This window comes from Odocoileus virginianus, chromosome 30, assembly GCF_023699985.2.
Source record: "Odocoileus virginianus isolate 20LAN1187 ecotype Illinois chromosome 30, Ovbor_1.2, whole genome shotgun sequence".
NCBI classification, from domain to species: Eukaryota; Metazoa; Chordata; class Mammalia; order Artiodactyla; family Cervidae; genus Odocoileus; species Odocoileus virginianus.
Genome location: NC_069703.1, coordinates 39,044,245 through 39,067,272, shown reverse-complemented (window position 1 = coordinate 39,067,272; position 23,028 = coordinate 39,044,245). Strand labels below are relative to the sequence as shown.

At 42.2% G+C, this 23,028-nt stretch overlaps 2 protein-coding genes, 1 long non-coding RNA gene and 2 other non-coding genes across 16 annotated transcripts in view; 1 reads left to right on the top strand and 4 right to left on the bottom strand.

The window, feature by feature from the left end:
• RCC1 (regulator of chromosome condensation 1) overlaps positions 1–467 on the bottom strand; it is a 31,096-nt gene extending 30,629 nt beyond the window's left edge. Inside the window, exon 1 of one of the 2 annotated variants that reach the window (XM_070459027.1) lies at positions 371–467. The gene's annotated coding sequence lies outside the window, so the exon portion shown is untranslated. Of the gene's footprint in view, positions 1–281 lie in introns of both variants that reach the window. The other variant, XM_070459029.1, reaches the window with a different exon arrangement.
• On the top strand, positions 258–22,988 carry LOC110147559 (uncharacterized). The gene is made up of 5 exons (XR_011484778.1): positions 258–513; positions 7,726–7,776; positions 12,416–13,056; positions 16,569–16,633; positions 22,875–22,988. It is a non-coding gene; the product is annotated as an uncharacterized lncRNA (long non-coding RNA).
• On the bottom strand, positions 2,018–2,221 carry LOC139032302 (small nucleolar RNA SNORA73 family). Its single transcript, XR_011484833.1, has one exon. It is a non-coding gene; the product is annotated as a small nucleolar RNA SNORA73 family (small nucleolar RNA).
• On the bottom strand, positions 2,945–3,148 carry LOC139032303 (small nucleolar RNA SNORA73 family). Its single transcript, XR_011484834.1, has one exon. It is a non-coding gene; the product is annotated as a small nucleolar RNA SNORA73 family (small nucleolar RNA).
• PHACTR4 (phosphatase and actin regulator 4) overlaps positions 9,533–23,028 on the bottom strand; it is a 101,104-nt gene continuing 87,608 nt past the window's right edge. For all 11 annotated transcript variants that reach the window (XM_020909096.2, XM_070459018.1, XM_020909094.2 and 8 more), the window contains 5 exons: positions 17,140–17,195; positions 16,627–16,688; positions 15,159–15,296; positions 14,480–14,556; positions 9,533–11,801 (listed from right to left, as the gene is read on the bottom strand). In XM_020909096.2, the coding sequence (XP_020764755.2) occupies positions 11,786–11,801; positions 14,480–14,556; positions 15,159–15,296; positions 16,627–16,688; positions 17,140–17,195 (349 nt within the window). In that variant the 3' untranslated portion in view covers positions 9,533–11,785. The remainder of the gene's footprint in view (positions 11,802–14,479; positions 14,557–15,158; positions 15,297–16,626; positions 16,689–17,139; positions 17,196–23,028) is intronic.

The following is a 23,028-nucleotide window of genomic DNA, read 5'->3' as shown; positions in this document are numbered from 1 at the left end:
CCAATGGAAGATAGTGGAGGATGGAGGAATCTAGGGAAGCAGTCCAAGACATGACCTATCCTTTACCCTCTTGGCATTGAATCTTAACATTCCTGTTTGTACCACAACCCAAGTTAAAAAATTCCCTTATAAGGGAGGTGGGAGGGGGGATCGGGATGGGGAATACATGCAAACCCATGGCTAATTCATGTCAATGTATGACAAAAACCACTACAATATTGTAATTAGCCTCCAACTAATAAATGAAAAAAAAAGAAAAAGAAAAAAAAATTCCCTTATACCTGGACCCCAGTGGCTTCTAAACAAGGTATTACCACCTGCCCATCTTGTAAAATTCCCTTTATGGACACAATGAGGATCTAGACTCTACCTTCTAGATGGCTCCCCACCAGTCCCCATCCTTCATGGTCTCTTTCCCATAATGCTGCTGCCTGTAAAAGGGCTTGACAAAGTTCTATTGTGACTCAAGCACATCCCTTTGATGGAGGAGCAGAGTATGACCTCTCAACACCTGTAAGTTTACAAGAGTATAATCCCTTAGAAAGGTGGGTTTCCCAGGTGGCATAGTGGTAAAGAATCTGCTTGCCAATGTAGGAGACATGAGACATGGGTTCATGGCAATCTGTTTTCTTGCCCGGAAAACTCCATGGGCAGAGGGGCCCAGCAGGTTATTGTCCATGGGGTGTTGAAGAGTCCAAAACTTGGTGACAGACCACCACCTTTGAATTCTCAACCCAGAAAAAAAAAAAAAAAAGACCAACTCAAGCTTTTAACAAGGTCCACATTGTCAAAGCTAGTTTTTCCAGTATTCACATAAACCATAAAAAAGGTTGATGCCTTCAAACTAAGGTGCTGGACATGAGATGGAGAGTCCCGTGGCAAGATCAAACCAGTCAATGTTACAGGAAATCAGCCCTGAATATTCGTTTGAAAGACTGAGGGCAGAGGAATGGGGCAACAGAGGATCAAATGGTTAGATGGCATCACTGACACAATGGAAATAAGTTTGAGCAAACTCTGGTTAACAGTGGAAGACAGAGGAAGCCTCGTGTGCTGCAGTCCATGGGGGTCACAAAGAATTGGACAGGACTTGCTAACTGAACAATGAATGCATTTCCCAATAGTAGTAGTACACAAATGCCAATATTTAACCCAAGAGCTCAAGACCTTCAGTTACAGCAAAACCTAGCAGGTATTCACAGCTTCAACAGGAAGTTTGATTCACAGAACACTCACACAGCATTCCCTGGCTGCTTTCACTACAGGAAATCTGGGTTTGATCCTAAATTAGGGGACTAAGACTACCAGCAGAATGTGACCAAAACAAACAAAAAAAACCCCCCAAAAACCACACAAATACATATACAGTCATCTTTATTAAAGTTCACAATTACATTAGAAATTGATGGATTTCTTTAAGACATGCAGATTCTCATGGGCACCTAACTTTCCACTTTTAAGACTGATAGACAGAGGTCAATATCTTAGTGTCATTACATCAAGTTTTCACCAGATAGGAAACCTGAAAAGGTCTCTTGAGCCTTCCAGGTCACTATACTCTCTAAGACCTGCCCATATGGTCTCTGGCATTTCTTGTAAATTTCAGTAAATGCCTGGGTAATAGAACACTATAACTCTGCTGGGTTTTAAGGTACAGTTTCAGGGGTTAAATATCATACCTAAACACTTCCAAATCTCCCAGGCTTATCTTCAATTAATGTATTACTCACTTTACTTGGTGTTTCAGAAGGTAAAGAATCTGCCTGCAATGCAGTAGGATCTAGGTTCAATCCCTGGGTCAGGAAGATCCCCATGGAGAAAGGAATGGGTTCCACTCCAGTATTCTTGGCTGGAGAATTAAGTTTTATTTCACTAATCTCCCTGTCAAAGAAAGATGCCAAAGCTTTGCTAACTGAGAAATTGGTGAGGCTCCTCTTCTCCCCTGAAAATGACATAAAAAAAAAAGGATTAGATTCATTTGTACAGACTTAGTTCGCTTTAAAAATTTTTGTATACTAGATGTTTCCTGCATGGTTTGTCTCCTCAGTCATTGTCCATAGGACTCTGAGAAGCTGTAGGAATATGCAGGTGCAGACTCAAGGCCCAGCTTCATCTCCAACGTTGTGGAAAGGGACTGTACATCACAGGGCTGAGCCCTATGCTCCCCTACGCCACCTGGACAGAGCCCAGGGAGAGTGACCTCCTGGGGTATCCACGTTGGAATATCTGAACAGCATCAAAATATTAAACTGAAGCTAGCCTACGCACTCAGCTAAAACAATGGGCTATACAGTACTGTAAGCTCCATGGAATGGGCTATATTGTAGCACGGTATAACAAGTCTACAACGCTTTTCACAGAAAGGTTGAAATGTAGCAGAATTACTGTACCACTGTTGAAGAGATTACACTTCCCTTCATCTCATGCACCACCTATATTTGAACCAAGTTAAATTCCACAGGATTATCAACTGCTTCTCACAAATTCCAAGTTCTTGTTAGCTATTGACTATTTTAGGCTTTATCTATTAGTTACTTTCATAAGTATGCTGGAGCATATGCCCAATTTCACTTCTAATATCACAGACCCGAATCCTTAGCTCTCCCGGACTGAGCAGATACACCCATTACACAGCTCACGCACGAAACTTTGCTGACTTCGGTTAAATCATTTTGTCAAAATTATCCCATCTGCAATATAAAAATTTTCTCCATCATGAGATGTGAAAATCAATTTCGTGGAACAAAATTTAAAAAAAAAGCAAACACCGATAGGCCAAAAGCAATTCGTAGATCTACTCACCTCAAATCCAGTTGTATTTGGAATCCTAAACGAAATGCTGCAAAAGAGGGAAAAACTTAACCCAACTGCACAGCACAACAGGTTAAAACAATTAAAAAAATTCACTTCGGAGCAAACCAGATCCGGATAGATTGCTCTAGAGAGCTGTTTCCTGCATGGTTTTTCTCCCCAGTCATTGTCCACAGGACTCTGAGAAGACGTAGGAATATGCAGGCGCAGACTCAAGGCCCGGCTTCATCTCCAACGTTGTGGAAAGGGACTGTACATCACTGGGCAGAGCCCTATGCTCCCGTACGCCACCTGGACAGAGCCCGGGGAGAGTGACCTCCCGGGGTATCCACGTTGGTCACAGTACTTTAAGTAGCAAATGCAAGCAGTTAAGGCGATTATACAGTTAAGGACCCAAAAGCTATCGTCCAAAATTAAACATTACCCACAAAGAAAAACTAAGTGGCAGCTGACCCGTTTCTAAATCAAAATGCCCTGTCTGCAACTCAACTTAAAGACAGTTACACGCCAGGAGGCGGCATAATGGCGCATAAGGAAATGAGGGCGCTGCGCACTTAAGTTTTTCGGCGTGGAGGGCGGCAGTCCTGCTGGCCCTCGGGTTCCGTCGCCAGTACCGCTTAGCTACGGCCAAGACCGGCGGCGCGCGAGGCCTCTCCGACCCCCGCCCGAACCACCCACCCCACCCCACCCCACCCCACCCCACCCCACCCCGTTTTTTGCGAGTAGCTGTAGTTGGCACGAACGCCGAAGACTCGGAATCATTCTAAACAGTACAGTTCCTACAGAAAAGGCATACTGGCCGATCTCATAGCAGATGAAGCGCCCGCGAAGCCGTCAGTTGGTACCACTCACCTAGATACAAGAGAGTAAAACGAGAGTCTCTCCCGAAAAGACCCCAGAATCGCACGGAATCCGTATTTATAACCCCTGGAGCCAGCGGAAGTCAAGAAAAATCTAATACGCCTGCGCCGCGACATGCGCAGTTAGGGAATTAGAGTTTCGCTAAGGGTTCTGGGAACCCACTGCAGGTTAACGCCCCTAATTAGTCTCAGCGGCATCTCGCGATACTAGAGTCTTCCCGCAAACCTAGAAGGAGCGTGCTGCTGCTCCACTGGAGTGGTTTGCCATTTCCGTGCAGGTTATAGCAAATGCGTGTAGGACTGTAGGACACAAGGCTTCCCTGTCCATCACGAACTCCCGGAGCTTACTCAGAGTTATGTCCATCGCGTCGATGATGCCATCCAACCATCTCATCCTCTATCGTCCCCTTCTCTCCTGCCTTCAATCTTTTCCAGCATCAGGGTTTTTTTTTTACCAATGAGTCAGTTCTTCACATCAGGTGGCCAAAGTATTGGAACTTCATCTTCAGCTTCAGTCCTTCCAGTGGATATTCAGGGTTGATTTCCTTTAGGATTGACGGGTTTGATCTTGCAGTCCAAGGGACTCTCCAGAGTCTTCTCCACCACCACAGTTCAAAAGCATCAATTCTTCAGCGGTCACCTTTCTTTATGGCCCAACTCTCACATCTATACAGGATTACTGGAAAAAGCATAGCTTTGACTGGAGGGGCCTTTGTCTGCAAAGTAATGTCTCTGCTTTTTAATTTGCTGTCTATGTCATAGCTTTTCTTCCAAGGAGCAAGCATCTTTTAATTTCATGACTGCAGTCACCATCCGCAGTGATTTTTGGAGCCCAAGAAAAGAAAGTCTGTCACTGTTTCCATTGTTTCCTCATCTGTTTACCATAAAGTGATGGGACTGGATTCCATGATCTTCGTTTTTTGAATGTCGAGTTTTAAGCCACCTTTTTCCACTCTCCTCTTTCACTTTCATCAAGAGGCTATTAGTTCCTCTGTTTTCTGCCATAAGGGTGGTGTCATCTGCATATCTGAGGTTATTGATGTTTCTCCTGGCAGTCTTGGTTCCAGCTTGCACTTCATCCAGCCTGGCGTTTCTCATGGTGTACTCTGCATATAAGTTAAAGAAGAAGGGTGACAGTATGCATCCTTGATGTACTCCTTTCTCAATTTGGAACCAGTGCATTGTTCCCTGTATGGTTTTAACTGTTGCTTCTTGACCTGCATACAGATTTCTCAGGAGGCAGATAAGTGAGTGAAAATCGCTCAGCTGTGTCCGACTCTTTGTGATCCCATGGACTATACAGTCCACGGAATTCTCCAGGCCAGAATACTGGAGTGGGTACCCTTTCCCTTCTCCAGGGGATCTTCCCAACCCAGGGATCAAACCCAGGCCTCCCACATTGCAGGCAGATTCTTTAGCAGCTGAGCTACCAGGGAAGCCCACTCTTGAAGAATTTTCCACAGTTTGTTGTGATCCACACAGTTAAAGGTTTAGTATAGTCAGTGAAGCAAAATTAGATGTTTTTTTTTGGAATTCTCTAGCTTTTTATATAATCCAGTGGAAGTTGGCTATTTGATTTCTGGTTCCTCTGCCTTTTCTAAATACAGCTTGAACATCTGGAAGTTCTCGGTTCACATACTGTTGAAGCTTAGATTGGAAAATTTTGAGCAAAACAATGCCACTCTTCTCTGTTTTAAAAAATAGTTATTTTAATACAAATATATTACCAATTAATGTAATGGATTATTATTTTGAAATGTATCATAAATATTTTAAAATTTTCTAAGTTTTTAGTACAGTAAATATCAATAGATATCACCTACAGATACAACAGTTGTTTGGGGTTTTGAGTAATGTTTTAAATTATGAAGGACTTTCCTGGTGGCTCAGACAGTAAAGCGTCTGCCTACAATGCGGGAGGACCTGGGTTCGATCCCTGGGTGGGGAAGATCCTCTGGAGAAGGAAGTGGCAACCCACTCCAGTACTCTTGCCTGGAAAATCCCATGGATGGAAGAGCCTGGTAGGCTACAGTCCGTGGGGTCACAAAGAGTCAGACACGATTGAGTGACTTCACCTTAAATTATGAAGGAGTCATGAAACAAAAGGTTTAGAGGAAGAAAGACAAATAATTCTGCTACTTTTCTGGTGATATGAGTATTCAGTTGCCTTTCAGTCACTCGTTCAATATTTCCATAGTGAATATGACAGTTTGCTAAACATTGTGCTAGACACTGGAAATTGAGATGAACTACTTTTTCTGTCCTTGAGAACTCACAGCAGAGGAAATAGACATGACAGCAAATTATCCTATTACTTGATAAGTGATGTATGGCATAAATACGGTATTCTGAAGATAGAGCAATTGAAAAAGTGGCTAAAGGCTGAGAGGGTTTTCCTGGGGAGTTAAAATTTGAGCTAAAACTTGAAGGACTAGTAGAAGAAAGTGTTAAGTCGCTCAGTCATGTTCAACTCTTTGAGACCCCATGGACTGTAGCCCGCCAGGCTCCTCAGTCCATGGAATTCTCCAGGCAAGAATACTGGAATGGGTTGCCATTCCCTTCTCTGGGGGATCTTCCCGACCCAGGGACTGAACCCAGGTCTCCTGCATTGCAGGCCTATTCTTTACCATCTGAGCCATTCTTTACCAGCTGAGGGCTTCCCTTGTGTTCAGCTGCTCAAGAATCTGCCTGCAATGTGAGAGACCTGGGTCCGATCCCTGGGTTGGGAAGATCCTCAAGAAGGGAAAGGCTACCCACTCCAGTATTCTGGCCTGGAGAATTCCATGGATGGTATAGTCCATGGGGTTGCAAAGAGTCAGACATGACTGCGCGATTTTCACATCACTTCACTTCACTTACCAGCTGAGCCACAAAGGAAGCCCAAGAATACTGGAGTGGGTAGCCTATCCCTTCTCCAGCAGATCTTCCCTTCCCAGGAATCAAACTGGGGTCTCCTGCATTGCAGGCAGATTCTTAGTAGAAGAACAGCAGAAGGTTGTAGAATAGTAGAAGGGTGAAGTGCAAATGACAACAGCATTCCCGGCTGGGGAACTGGCGGGTCTGTGGTCTCCCAGGAAGGGTAAGGGGTCAGCTTGATTAGGAACATCAAAAGGAGAACTGCCTGGACTTCTCATGAGCATGAGAAGTAGTCAAGAGCTGAATACAAAATATCTCGTAGTCCAGGCAAAAGCTTAAATTTTATCCTGTAGGTATCTAAGGGGCAGTAAGGTTTTTCTTTTTTTTTTTTTAATTTACAAAATTTTTTTGACTGTGCTGGGTCTTCACTGTTGGGCTCAGGCTTTCTCTACTTTTTGAGCAGGGGCTACCCCCTAGTTGTGGTGCACAGGTTCTAGGGTGCTCAGGCTTCCGTAGTTGTGGCACACGGGCTGAGTTGTTCCAAGGTACGCAGAATCTTCCTGGACCAGGGATTGAACCCATGTCCCTTACACTGGCAGGCTGATTCTTAACCACTGGACCGCCAGGGAAGTCCTAGGGGCTAGTAAGTTTTGAAATAAAAGATTGCTATGAGTGTCTTTGCCTTGTAGAAAGGTAACTCTAGTGGCAATATTGGAGGATGGATTGGAGGTTATAAAGTCCTGTTAAATTATGCTGGCTTCCAACTTTAGTGGTAAATAAGGCACGAGGACATAAAGGAACTGAGACTTTTCTGGGGTAGAGAATTCTGAACCTGCAAGGGAAGAGAGGAACTTGCAAATATAGCAATACCAAAATTTCAGATTTGGAATGCTGAACATAGTAATGTCAAAGTTTCACATTTGGGATGCCAAACATATTACGATCGCTAATTCTGATAATTGATAAAGTAGGCGGTAGAGGTAGTAGGGTCCACAAATGAGGTGCGTGTTTTTGTTGTTGTTAACCTCATTTTTTATTGAGTTGTGAACTGCTGCAAACACTTCTAGGGACAACACATGACCTCAAGAAGGTAATGGCAGTTTGAGGTCTCTTTGGAGGGCTAGTAGAAGGAAGATATGGGAGCAGGTGGAGCCCAGTGACTCGAGCAGTTCTGACTCATGGTTTCTCTTAACCCTAGGTAAAGGGTGGTATGCTAATCAAGACCAGCCTCTGAAGTGAAAAGTAGAAAGTGAGTCATTGATGGGGCCACCTGGATTGAAACTGGGCTGCTTGCCAGAGTGGAATACATGAGCTATAAAATGTCCTATTTTTGTGATGTCAGCCTAAGGCCTAATTATATCTGGTCCATATACAGTAAGTCCCTTTAGGGACAATTGGTCAGGATGCACTTGCTTTTCCTTGAATATATGTAAAGGATGATTACATAATTTGCTTTGACTTTGGGGAGGTAACTTTACCTCTAAAGTTCTTCACTGGTTAAATGAGTGTATTTTTACTTACCTCCTAGACTAGGTGGGATTAATAAAATCTAGAGCTACATAGTGTGGGGTTCACAGTTGGCTTTCAACTCTGAAGCTTATTCCTTTTCTACATTTCTGCTTTATTGACTATGCCAAAGCCTTTGACAGTGTGGATCACAATAAACTGTGGAAAATTTAGAGATGGGAATACCAGACTACCTGACCTGGCTCTTGAGAAACCTGTATGCAGGCCAGGAAGCAACAGTTAGAACTGGACATGGAACAAGACTGGTTCCAAATAGGAAAAGGAGTACATCAAGGCTGTATATTGTCACCCTGCTTATTATTTAACTTACATGCAGAGTACATCATGAGAAACGCTGGGCCAGAAGGAGCACAAGCTAGAATCAAGACTGCTGGGAGAAATATCAATAACCTCAGATAGGCAGATGACACCACCCTTATGGCAGAAAGTGAAGAACTAAAAGGCCTCTTGATGAAAGTGAAAGAGGAGAGCGAAAAAGTTGACTTAAAGCTCAATATTAAGAAAACTAAGATCATGGCATCTGGTCCCATCACTTCATGACAAATAGATAGGGAAACAGTGGCTGACTTTTGTTTTTCTGGGCTCCAAAATCACTGCAGATGGTGATTGCAGCCATGAAATTAAAAGACGCTTACTCTTTGGAAGGAAAGTTATGACCAACCTAGACAGCATATTAAAAAGCAGAGAGATTACTTTGCCAACAAAAGTCCATCTAGTCAAGGCTATGGTTTTTCCAGTGGTCATGTATGGATGTGAGTTGGACTATAAAGAAAGCTGAGCACCGAAGAATTGATGCTTTTGAACTGTGGTGTTGGAGAAGACTCTTGAGTCCCTTGGATTGCAAGGAGATTCCAACCAGTCCATCCTAAAGATCAGTCCTGGGTGTTCATTGGAAGGACTGATGTTGAAGCTGAAGCTCCAATACTTTGGCCACCTGATGAGAAGAGCTGACTCACTGGAAAAGACCCTGATGCTGGGAAAGACTGAGGGCAGAAGGGGACGACAGAGGATGAGATGGTTGGATGGCATCACCAACTCGATGGATATGGCTTTGGGTGGACTCCGGGAGTTGGTGATGGCCAGGGAGGCCTGGCATGCTGCGGTTCATGGGGTTGCAGAGTTGAACACGACTGAGCGACTGAACTGTACTGAACAATTTATACAGACAGACACAAACATTACTGACCTTCATCTCTGGCTACGTTTAATGTTTTTACTATAACTTTTCTCCCTCATTTACTTCTCATTTAGGATGTTTAGCAGTATTTTAGGGACTTCCTCTCCCTCCCTTTTCAGCTGTGCCGTGGAGCATGCAGGATCTTAGTTCCTTGAGGAGGATCAAACCTGTGCCCCTGCATTGGGAGCATGGATGTCTACACCATTAGACTGCCAGGGAAGTCTCTGAGGAATCATTTTTAACCTACCTTAAAACTTCTGGAATGAGACAGAATATAAAAAGGAAATACTTCATACCAAAATAATATAATTTGTCCTTTTTAATTCTAAAATACATTAATAATTAATATTGATAGGAAGACTAATATACAATGCAATTATTTATTTTACAAGGAGATTCTGTACATCAGGGAAGCATCTTGAAGTACAATACAACAGATTTCTATTTCTTCTTTACATTATGATTGTGAATTATTACTTACATGGAAGGAGAACACAAAATCCACTTTATATATATATATATATATATATATATATATTTATATAAACACCTGAAAGGACTTGACTCCCAAAGTATCTTGTTTCAAAAGAACATGAGTGAGATGAAAGATGAATTAGATTCCTTGGTGGCACATAGGAAGCGAACAAGTAGCTCAGGAGATCAAACCCTGTTTCAAGCTTGGCACATGAAGGGAAAGAAGGGAGCGAATGGGGTGTGAAAAATGCCATCTGAAGCCACAGAGGATGCTGGCAAAAGCCAAGTAGTTTCCAAACCAACAAGACAGAAAGGCTAGAAGTTAACACTTAATGTGTGTTCTACAGCTTTGTAGGATCATCTCTTTATCTTTCCTCAGGCATCCCGAACGTCAGTGAGCTTGCAGGGGATGTAAGCCCAGTGTATCTCCATGGCCATAAAGCACTTGACAGTTACTGAAAAATCCAAACACCTCCCTATTCCCCATATGGAGAGAACATACTACCTTTTAAGGTCACTTTTAGCTTTGTTTTGACCTGATATTCTGATTCTTCAGCAAATCTTACATGGACGCAAAAGGAGGAACAGAGAAAAATCTACTGGAAGAGCACATACGGGACAAGGACTGGCAGAAGAAGTCAGAAGAAATCTATAATAGAGCCACAATTTTCTGAACATTCAGGGGAAAAAGCCACATTCATCAGTTTAATAGAAACTTTTCTTCCTCTTCCACTTAGAGTGGATAGGAATTAGAGGGACACAGTAAGGCATATGGTTTTCAACAAAAATTCAAAGAAAGCAACTGAATCGTCTGTTTCAGGAAATCATATTAATATATATTACACATATAAAAGGGTGTGGGGGCTGAGCCAATGCCCAGGCACCAACTAACTGCACGGGCTGCAGCTTGGAAGAGGAGGGCTGAGTGAGGTGGAAGCTGCCAGACACGGTGAGCAGGAGGGTCAGTGTTGGGAGGTAACAGGAAGAGGGCAGCAGGAGAGGGTGGACAGGACTGAGGAACAGACAGGAGCGGTGGGTCATGGTCTCGCCCCTCCCAACTGCTTCTCCAAGGACCTTTTTCTGTCTAGCCCCCACACCCCCAGGACCTTGCTGTGATTCTGGCTGAAACTGTGGGGGCTGACAGCACACGGGTGCTCCCGCAGAGTTGTAACTCTGCTTTAGGGGAGAGAATGCATCTGTTGGTTAGAATGATTTAGAGTTATCATCTGGTACAACAAAAATACAACAGTCTGAACAACTCGAGCCATGAGTCAGTTTTCTGCCAAGTTGGCCTTAATATAAAGGCCCTTTTTTGGTTTTGTTTTTATATATAGAAAACATATATGCTGTCTCATTTTTCCAACTTGGAATCTAGCTGTAGCTCAAGACTGTTTAACAGATAGGAAAAATGTTAAGCTCCCATCATTTCTTCAAGATTAAAAAAAAAAAAAAAATACAAATCAGAATGACTTGTGCCAAAAGAAGAAAATGTCAGATCCGGAGCTTCTCCCGGGCTGGGTTGCCTGAAGAGGACTGTATTGCTGTGTTACAAAAAGTACAGTGCAGTGCTTTCAGCTGATATGCTTCTCCCTGGAGATGGCCCCTTTTCCCAGAAGCTTGGGGGCCTCCAGCAGGTTTCCCCCATCACCAATGAGATGTGGTGGCTAGAATTTAGCATCTATACAAGTGGGTCTCAGAACAGGACAGGGCTGGTAAGGCCAATGGTGCAAACTGTGCCTTTAGCACAGGCAGTCATCGTGGGTGAGGTTCAACCAATAAAACTTGGAACCTGCAAGTGACCCAGAACATTGAGGCTGTTGAGGGAAGACCCCTCAGGTATGCTGCAATATTACAAGGTTCAAAAGCACTGACAAAATGTTCAGTTTTGCCCAAGGCAGCACGTGAGAATCCATTCCAGTGAAAAGCTACATTCATCGAAGTGCTGTTCACCGCAGAACTGTAGCCTAGAGGACTCAATTCTGGCTGTGCTGGGAAGTGCTGAAGTCCCCTCCGTGTCTCCCTGCACACTGAAGCAGCCCTGTGTTGGGGGGTTGTTTAGATTCTCTCTCAAACTTCAGCATCACGGACGGTGGTAGCTAAAACAAATGATCAGAAAGAGCCAAGTTACCAGATGTTGTAGACTGCTTTGCTATGACAGCTGACTTCTAGAACAACAGGGTCCAACAACTGCACAAGTCCAATTTTATGTAGATTTTTTGCAGTAGTAAATACCACAGAACTATATGATCGAATAGGATGTATAGGAAATGGAACCATGGATACAGAGGAGCCACATATAGGGAGGGCAGTTATAAATCATATGTGGATTTTCAACTGAACTGCTTAGAGGGTTGTGGGCACCCCAACTTTGCATTGTTCACAGGTCAACTGTATTATCTTAAAAGTAATGAAATGTTATGTTCTAATAAAAAAAAAAAACCTGCCTCTCCTCCACTCTAACCCTACCTGACATTTCTGTAGCATCTGATACTCCTGACCATCTTGTTTTCTTCTTGAAACTTCTTTTGACTTCTGTAACACTATGTTTGCCCTAGATTTCCTTCTTTTTCAGTTGCTCTTCCTCAATCTGCTTTCCTGATTCATTTTCTTCTGTCCATCATTTAAATATAAAGCACTGTTCTCCTTAAGAACGGCTATCTTTTCTCACAGACTTGAGTCTTTATGTCTTCTTTTTCTCCCTGGACTCTAGGCTGAAGAGCCAACTGTTTTCTCGGCAACTCCCTTCAATGTGCCATAGGTTCAACACATACGACTGACCTCCTGGCCGTCCACTGTCGCCGTCTTCTTTGAGAATGAAAGCTCCTTCAGGACAGGGGCCTTGTCCTCTGCTGCGCCCCAAGCGCCTAGCACTGCCTCTGTCATCTAGTGGGCGCTGAACAAATGTCCTAAACGTCACTGAACTCCTTACAGACTAATCAGTCCTCGAAAATCACGTTAGAAATCGAAGGGTCACTCCAGTTGCTTCCTTTAATTTGTCCCTGGAGTGAAGAGACTGCCGCATCGGGTTGATTCTATGCGTGCAACGTCTTCCACGTTTATCTTCCCTGGTGTGCACTAGCAGCATGCTCACTCTATCTCAGCTGCTTCCTAACTGGTCTCCTCATTCTTCCAAATCCCCTTCCGAACTTCCACCAGGGTTTGTTCCCAAGTACACGAGCTCCAGAGGTTCCAAGATCTTCACGTCAGAGTCAAAGCTCTCCGGGACCTGGCCATAACCCATCTTGCTAGTCTCACTTCACCGTGCTGCCCCGTCCGTCCTCTGCTCCAGCTCCATGTTCTGTTACAGAGAGCACAGTTCCTGCCTCTCAAAGTCCCACGGAAAGCTGGCAGGTTTGCTTACAATCTTCCTTCTTCTTTGTAATAAAACACTTATGGTGGGGCTAGGACTTCACTGCTGTGCACGGGCTTTCTCTAGTTGTGGCGAGCCGGGGGCTTCTCACTGCGGTGGCTTCTATTATTGCAGAACACAGGCTCTAGAGCTTGGGCCTAGTGGCTGCGGCCACAGGCTTGGTTGCCCTGGTGGCACAAAGAATCTTCCCAGACCGGGGATCAAACCTGTATTCCCTACATTGGCAGGTGGATCCTTAACAACTGGACCACCAGGGAAGTCCCCTTCCTTCCTTCTTGTGCAAACGAATTCTTTTACATAATGTAAGATGTAGCCTAAACGCCACCTTCTTTGTGACTTTCTTGTACTGTTGCTCACTATGGTACTCTACTACTACTACTACTAAAAATAGCTAATACTGACACAGGCAGGAAGTGGTCGAGTTGGGACATGAAACCCAACAGATTCAGCCCTCAGAATGACTGAAGCATTTATCATATTGACCGTACACAGTGGTATACAGATCACTTCCCAGCTTAGACTATAATCTCCTTACTGACAAGTATGGCTTGTTATTTGAGGTCATATTACAGTGCCCAGAATGACATAACTGTTGTTCAAAGAAACTGCCTTCTCTAATTCTGTCATAGTTCATAGTTCAGTACAAAAAAATTCTGTAGTTAAAATAACCATTTGTTCTGTATTTTGATTGAAAAATGTTTAATATTTTGTCTTCCGACTTTGCTTGTTCCTTCTTTTTATAGCAAACTGTAATTGTCATCATACCTTCTTTCATTGAGTCTCTTCTAATCATTGTTTTAGAGAGTCACCTAGATACTTCTACTGATTCCATTTGTGGCTACCTGAGTCTTTATGTATGGGCTGGGGCCTTAATAACAACAGTAATTCCAAATCAAAATGCTTCTTGGCTGCTTCGTGGCTTTTTTCATGTTTATACAGTAAACTAGTAAGATCGACTGTGCTACAAAGGGCTGAAACCAGAGCGGGCAGCTTCCTTTCCAGCTTAGCAACCATCCCGCATCTGTAACCTGGGACAGTCAGGTGCAGAAAAGAGAGCACCCAACTGCTTTTAGTCATTCATTCCTTTTCCCACATCCTGGTCGTGCAAGTCAAGCATATTACTTAACCCTTTTGAGTCTATTTCCTCATTAGTAAAATGGGGATATGAACACACCTGGTATGTTTACTGCAAGTAATAAGATATAAAATACATAAAATGCCATACTCCATAAGGCATGAACTATGCCTCTTAGCTCTCATCTCTTTCTCTTAATATAGTCTTTGTGCAATTAACACCAAGTGTTGTTCTTTTAACTATGTCTTTAGAATCCTTTCAAGCTGAACAACTCTGCCTCATTTGCTTTTTGGTGGAGTTCTACTTAGCTTCCAGTATTTAGGTCTTACCGTGTAAAATGTTTACTCTCCTCATGAACTTCCATCTCTGAGCTTTTAAACTCATTTAATTCTTTCCTTATGGCAGCCTGTAGAGTAGAAACAAAAACATCTCAGCATCTTCTGTCTGCTACAACAGCAGGACTGTGCTTTGTCATCTGGTCTTTACTGTGCTTAACTCTGACCAGGCAACCCAGAGGGAGGGAGGAAGTCAGGTGAACACAGTTCTGTGTGCGGCTCTGAGCCTGATGCACATCGCCTTCCTGACAACCTTTGTCTCATAATAAACCTGAGATCTCCAGTTAAATCAAAACCCTTGAAGAGCTCAAAAGAGAGATTGTAGCTTTTACAGTTTCCACAGCATGTAAAAATGCTTTCCCTGTTACAAAAGTGAAATATGGGTAATTACTAAAATATACCATTCAAACTCCCTCCAATGAAACATAACTCCTGTTAAAAAAATATGCTTTATTTCCTTGCAGCTTTTTGTACCCTGCAATACAGCAGGGATTTTCTTTTCTGTAAGTTTTGGTGAAGAAGTCCTTAGTGTAAGTTTTAGTTTGTACCTCTTGGTATCTTATATCTTAATTAGACAGTTAACATTATACAAGAAGTAGAAATTTTATGGTTCCCCCTTCTAGTTGATGTCTTGTATCCTTCAAATAAAGAGAGACAGACAAATGACAGATACTTTGTCAGCAGGGGTCAGTTTGGTCCAAGGTTTGTCAGCTCGCCGGTCATAATCGTGAGCATCTGTTACTTCCACATATTCATTAAACCTCAGAATCTTCCTGGCAAGTAGTTCAGCCACAGTTGGCCTTTGACTGAGCTGAAAGAAATGGAGGCTGTCAGTTCACTATGCCAGGAGTTAGGCATCAGTCATGCATTCAAACTGCCTCTAATCCAGAGCTTCAACCTTTTACTGCACAACGGAATCACCTTGGGACCTTTAAACATGACTGATCCCTGGGTCCATCCTCAGAGATTCTGGGTATCAGGGTATCGGAATTTGTTTGTTTTTTTAAACTCCATGATGCACAGTCAAGATTGAGAAACAAGAATTGCTATTAAACCAGTATAACCAGTGCTTCTCAAACTTTAACAGGCACACAAACCATTTAGGGATGTGGTTAAAGTGGAGATTCTGACTAAGCAGATTTGGGGTGGGGCCTGAGATTCTGTAGCTCTTAAAATCCCAGGTGATGCCAATGCTGCTGGTCTGTGGATCACATGTTGGGTAGCAAAAGGGTCCAGGCTACAAATTCATATCTAATACACTAGAAGGTGAATACACTGATTATGAAAGCAATATCTATTAATGAGTGATATTAAGGGTGAATTTCCTTTCAACATGAGTAATGCCCAAGATACCAGATTCCGTAACAAATTAAGATTTAAGGTTGAACAATCAGTTAACCTGTTCAATCTGAAGCCTTTAAGTCCTGTGATAACCTTTTAGCCACCCCCAATCTATCAAGGATAATTCCTCTGGTCCTGGGGAAGGGGAGAAGTAGGAAAAATCAGGAGGAGAATGTCGTGTTTTCTCACTTTCCTGGGGATTCCTGTACATTTTAAAAAATATCTACAGAACTCAGACCAATTCTAAGAATCTACAGGAGGTAATTACCAACTAATAATAATAATGAGGGAGGCAAAGGAACAATGGCTTACTCCCAGAGTTTAAGGGCTAAAACAAGCCTGCGACAGAAATGATTCTATCCTAACTGATTTGGGACCAATGAGAAAATCTTACTTGGTTTTTCACACTTTTCAGGTGTAACTGAGGATCAATTCAGTTGTTTCTCTCATTAGAATATGACCGGTTTGCCTTGCAAAATCAAACACTACACACTCTTCCTGTTACTGTTTCCATACTTCCGCAGGTTTTAGTTGATACCAAAATTCCAGGTCTACTAAAGAAAAGGTCAAAACTTGTGCAAATATTTACTGAACACCTTCCTGTGCCAGGCTTTCTTTAAATAGTTAAAATGGAAAAAAAAAAAAAAGTTCTTATAATGCTGTATTGTTTTCTATGTTTTCATCATGTGTTCTATTTTCACAGAAATCTATGGCAATTCAAGTCAAATTCATTTCTTTCCAGTCAAACAGGTCATTCACATACCAGACACAGACTGAGACTGAATACGTGCGGAGCATACCTTTCTGGTGAGCCGACGTTTAATCTCTCGTTTTTCTGCCTGACGATCAGCTTCATTTTTAGCTACATTTGATAGTCAGAAACAAAGAATATTACTTCAGAATGGCAATCGGCATATCTAACTTTTCAGTGATTATACACAGATAATTCTTACAGGCTCCAAGTCAGAATAAATACTAACTCTGGGACTCAAGACAATTTTCTTGTCAACTGGTATAGTCAAACACTGGGTTGGCCAAATGCCCAAGGTAGGTGCAGGATACTATGAGACTATTAAAATACAATTTTCTGGAGCATTCCAGTACACAGAACATTATCATAATGATTTTCTGTAAAGGATGCTTGGGGAACTATGTTCCTTCAGGGGGAAAAATTATGAATACTCCTTCTTCCTTGGCTGGAATACTCTCTGCTCGGCCCCTGTTGAAAAATGCTTCTTTTTTCTGTTACGTATATTAAAGTCAGAAATACACAAAGAAAATCTACACAACTTCATTTCCATATGTGGACTCACGTTGTAGTATGTTCCGTTGTTCTAGTTCTTCTGGTGTTGGTCTCTGACTCAGTCGTCTACAAAGGAGATAAATAAGAGCTTTGTCTATGTTAAATCACCCAATCCTGTTTATACAGATCTATTTTTGGTCTTAGTTTATGTTAGCCCCTACACTAGAAAGAAATAAAAAAATTTTCAAAGTTTTGATATTTCATTTGCTTAACTGATTGTTTATGAAACATTTTTCACACTGAAAGTGTTAATACATATATTACAATGTAAAAAGGGACTGTGCCAGCAAACAGGAGACTAGCTTTGATGCCAACAAGTTCTGTCACCACAAAAAAGCTTAGTTAGACTCTGTAAAATGAATATTTGGACTGCTTTTGTGACTCCCAAACAGATCTGCTCCTTCAGCATATGGGTTAACACAGATCCTCAAAGATACTAATAAAGATTCTGATTTTGAGGACTGAGATTTTATATGGGTATGTGTGTACATATACATATATAAATATTTGTAATGCTTCCCATATGACTCTGATTCCCTTCTTTTTATTATTTATTTATGTAAACTTTTACTTTTTGGCCATGCCTTGTAGCACATGGGATTTTGGTTTCCCTAACCAGGGCTCAAACCTGTATTGCATTGGAAGCATGGAGTCTTAACCACTGGATCACCAGGGAAGCCCCTCTCTTTTTTGATTTTGAAGCACTACTTTTTATTATTTATTTATTTTTGCCTGTGCTGGGTCTTCATTGCTGCGGACAGGCTTTCTCCGGCTTCGGTGGGCAGGGGCTTCTCACTGCTGTGGTTTTTCTTGTTGTGGAGTATGGGCTCTGGGATGCAAAGGCTCAGTAGATGTGGCCCATGGGCTTAGTTGCCCTGAGGCATGTGAGACCTCAATTCTCTGACTGGGGTCTGAACCTATGTACTCCAGGGAAGTCTTTCTTTTGATTTTTAAACCAGTGGTTTAGAAACCACTGTAATTTAAAGTTGTCTCTTTTGGAGTTATATTCTGTAAAACCTATGATTTCAATTTTGGTCCTCTAGGAAATATTGATGAAGTTTCTTATCTCATTCCCAGATCTGAGATGTTATTCACCAATGAAAACTTGTCACTTCTAGAATCAGAAAGTTCTCCAATTCTTACTCTTAATGTATAATCCTCAACAGTATCTAATTATATGCCAGTAGCTCTTTAGTTAGGGCTTCCCTGGTAGCTCAGAGGTTAAAGCGTCTGCCTGCAATGTGGGAGACCGGGGTTCGATCCCTGGATTGGGAAGATCCCCTGGAGAAGGAAATGGCAACCCACTCCAGTATTCTTGCCTGGAGAATCCCATGGACAGAGGAGCCTGGTGGGCTACAGTCCACGGGATCACAAAGAGTTGGACACAACTGAGCGACTTTAACTAACTAACTCTTTAGTTGCATGGAAAATTCCCAGGCCCATTTTATATACAATTTACAATTATATGTATTTCAAAGTTTTTCTTGTCTCTCTGAACAAGACCATCTTTTTTCAACATTCATTAAAAAACATAACACCACAGCTTTACTAAGGTATAAATGATATACAATAAATTGCATGATTTGATATTCTGACATATGCATGTACCTGTAAAATCATCACTACAATCATGGGAAGGAACACATCCATCATCCTTGGAATGATTTCCAGGGCTGCTGTAATAAGTTACCACAAACTGGAAGGCTTATAACAAATATTTATTCTCTCACAGTTCTGGAGGCCAGAGTCCAGAATCCAGGTGTTGGTAAGGCTGGTTCCTTCTGAAGGTTCTGAGGGAAAATTTGTTCCCTGCCTCTCTCCTGGCTTCTGGTGGTTGCCAGCAGTCCTTGGTGTTCTTTGGCTTTTAGATGTGTCACCCAAGTTTCTGCCTTAGTCACCTGGCATCCACCCTATGTGTGTCTGAGTCTCTGCGTCCCAGTTTCCCTCCCCTTATGAGGACACCAGTCACTGGACTGGAGCCTACCCTGACTAATCGAGTACGTTGTTGTTATTTTTCACTTGCTAAGTCAGGTCCAACTGTTTGCAACCCCGTGGACTGCGGCATGCCAGGCTCTGCTGTATTTCACTTTCTTCCCGGAGTTTGCTCAAATTCATGTCCACTGAGTTGGTGACGCTATCTATCCATTTCATCCTCTGTCGCCCCCTTCTCTGGCCTTCATCTTTCCCAGCATCAGGGTCTTTTCCGGTGAGTTGGCTCTTTGCATCAGATGGCCAATGTACTGAAGCTTCAGCTTCAGTATCAGTCCTTCCAATGAATATTCAGGGTTGATTTCCTTTAGGATTGACCTGGTTTGATCTTGCAGCCCAAGAGACTCTCAAGAGTCTTCTCCAGCACCACAATTCAAAAGCATCCATTCTTCAGCGCTCAGCCTTCTTTATGGTTGCACTCTTATATAGGTACATGATTACCGGAAAAACCATAGCTTTGACTATATGGACCACTGTTGGCAAAGTGATGTCTCTGCTTTTTAATGTGCTGTCTAGGTTTGTCAGAGCTTTCCTTCCAAAGAGCAAGCATCTTTTAATTTTATGGCTGCAGTCACCATCTACAGTGATTTTGGAGCCCAAGAAAATCCAGTATGACTTCATCTTAAATTGATTATATCTACAGAGACCCCCTATCCAAATAAGGTCACATTCATAGACACCATCTTTCCAGGCGGTACAGTGGTAAAGAATTCACCTGCAATGCAGGAGTTGGGGGAGACATGGGTTTGATCTCTGGGTTGGGAAGATCCTCTAGAGGAGGAGATGGCAACCCACTCCAGTACTCTTGCTGGGAAAATCCCATGGACAGGGAAGCCTGGTGGTCCATGGGGTTGCAAAGAGTTGGACACAACAGAGCACGTATCATAGGTACCAGAGATTAGGATTCATTTTGGGAGGTACAACTCTATCTACTATGACCTTGACAAAGTCTTTCCTTTGTAATCACTACCTCCCTGCCTCCAGGCAAACACTCATCTGCTCTATTTACTCTCAACCCTCCTGCCCCCAGGCAAACAATGACTTGTTTTATGTATAGTTTCCATTTTCTAAAATTTTATATAAAACCATACAGCATACACTCTTTTTGTCTAGTTTTTTTTTTCACTCAGGATAATTACTGAGATCCATATAAGCAGAGGCATTATTAGTAGTTCATTCCTATTTACTGCTCTATAGTATTCCATCCATTCCTTTCCATTTCACATTAGGCTCAAAATCCTTCAAGCTAGGCTTCAGCAGTATGTGAACCGGGATTTAGAAAAGGCAGAAGAAGCAGAGATCAAACTGCCAGCATTTGCTGGACCATAGGAAAAGCAAGGGAGTTCCAGAAAAACATCCACTTCTTCACGGGGCTTCCCTGGCGGCTCAGACGGTAAAGACTTTGCCGCAAATGCTAGGAGACCCGAGTTCAATCCCTGGGTTGGGAAGATCCCCGGGGAAAGAAAATGGCAACCCACTCTAGTATTCCTTCCTGGAGAATCCCATGGACAGAGGAGCCTGGCAGGCTGCAGTCCATGGGGTCGCAAAGAGTCAGACACGACTGAGTGACACTCACTTTTCTACTTCATTGACTAGGCTAAAGCCTTTGACTGTGTGGATCACAACAAACTGGAAAATTCTTAGAGACGGGAATACCAGACTACCTTACCTATCTCTTGAGAAACCAGTATGAGAGTTAAAAAGCAACAGAACCAGACATAGAACAACTGACTGGTTCAAGATTGGGAAAGTACGTTAAGGCTGTATATTATTATCACCCTGCTTATATAACTTACATGCAGAATACATCGTGTGAAATGCCGGACTTGATGAATCATAAGCTGGAATCAATACTGCTGGGAGAAATACCAACAACTTCAGATATGCAGATGATATAATTCTAATGGCAGAAGGTGAAGAGGCACTAAACAGTCTCTTGATAAGGGTGAAAGAGGAGAGTGAAAAAGCTGGTTTAAAACTCAACATTCAAAAAACTAAGATCAAGGCATCCAGTCCCATCACTTCACAGCAAATAGAAGGGGAAAAAGTGGAAGCAGTAACAGATTTTATTTTCTTAGGCTCCAAAATCACTGTGGATGGTGACTGCAGCCATGAAATTAAAAGATGCTTGCTCCTTGGAAGGAAATCTATGAGAAACCTAGAGACTGTATTAAAAAGCAGAGACATTACGTTGCTGACAAAGATCCATCTAGTCAAAGCTATGGTTTTTACAGTAGTCATGTATGGGTGTGAGAGCTGGACCATAAAGAAGGCTGAGCACTGAAGAACTGATGCTTTTGAATTGTGGTGTTGTAGAAGACATTTTTTTTTAAAGTATTTTTATTTATTTGGCTGCACTTGGTCTTAATTGTGGCATGTGGGATCTAGTTCCCTGACCAGGGATCAAACCCAGGCTCCCTGCTCTGGGAGCATAAAGTTTTAGTGACTGGACCACCAGGGAGGTCCCTGGAGCAGACTCTTGAGAGTTCCTTGGGCTGCAAGGAGATCAGTCTAGTCCATCCTAAAGGAAATCAATCCTGAATATTCACTGGAAGGAATAATGCTAAAGCTGAAGCTCCAATACTTTGGCCACCTGATAGGAAGAGCTGACTCACTGAAAAAGACCCTGATGCTGGGAAAGAGTGAGGGCAGGAGGAGCAGGGGGTGACAGAGGATGGGATGGTTGGAGAGCATCACTGACTCAATGGATGTGAGTTTGAGCAAAGTCCAGGAGACAGTGAAGGACAGGGAAGCCTGGTGTGCTGCAGTCCATGGGGTTGCAAAGAGTCAGACATAACTGAGTGACCAAACAACAACAAATGATTAATGATGTTGAGCATCTTTCCATATGCTTACTTGTCACCTGTATATCTTTTTTCATGATGTGTCTTTTAAAGTCTTCTGCTTCTTCCACCTTTATTTCTATGTTTCTGAATTTTTTTTTAAAATTATTTTTAAAATTTATTTTTGGCTAAGCTGGGTCTTTGTTGCTGCACGTGGGCTTTCTCTAGTTGCGGTGAGTGGGGACTACTCTCTAGTTGTGGTGTGCAGACTTCTCATTGTTGTGGCTTCTCTTGTTGTGGAGCACGGGCTCCAGGGTTTGTGGGCTCTGTAGTTGTATCGCACTGGCTTAGCTGCCCTGAAGCATGTGGAAAGAGTATCTTTCACAGAAAAAATTTTGATGAAGTGCAATTTATCAATGTTTTTCTCTTAAGAATCATGCTTTGAGATCATATCTAAGAAAATTTTGTCTGACCCATATTCTTCTAGAAATTCTACAGTTTCAGCTCTCATATTCAAGTCTAAAATAAAACTTAATTTTTCTTCTGTTCTATTGATTTCTTTGTTCATCCTCCTTTATGTCAATTTCATAGTGTTGAGGTAACTTTAGCTTTATGATATGTCTTAAAATAAGACAGTGTTAGTCCTCCAATCCTGTTCTTTTGCATAGTTGCTTCGTATTTCTGACAACTGTAGAATCAGTTTGTCAGTTAAAGTCCACTAAGGGGCATTTTGATTGGAGCTGCATTAAATCTGATGTTTTGGTAATACTGAGACTTCTGATCCATGAAAATGCTATTTCTCTCCATATATTTAGGTTTTCTTTACTTTCTTTACCATTATTTTATATTTTACAATGCACAGGTCTTACATAATCTTTCGTCAGGTTTATCCACAATATTTAAAGTTTTTTTATGGTATTGTAAATTGTTATTATAAATGTTAATCTCTCCTATTTCTGTATTTCAATTTCAGACTACTCACAGCCAATGTTCAACAAGCTCTTCTAAGACTCTTATGACCTGGGAAAAAACACTCAACGATGAGCAACTATCTATGTAATAAAGCAAAAAAGTATCTATTATCAAAGATTGCCATTTTTGGATAAAATGTACAATGTGTCAGGAAT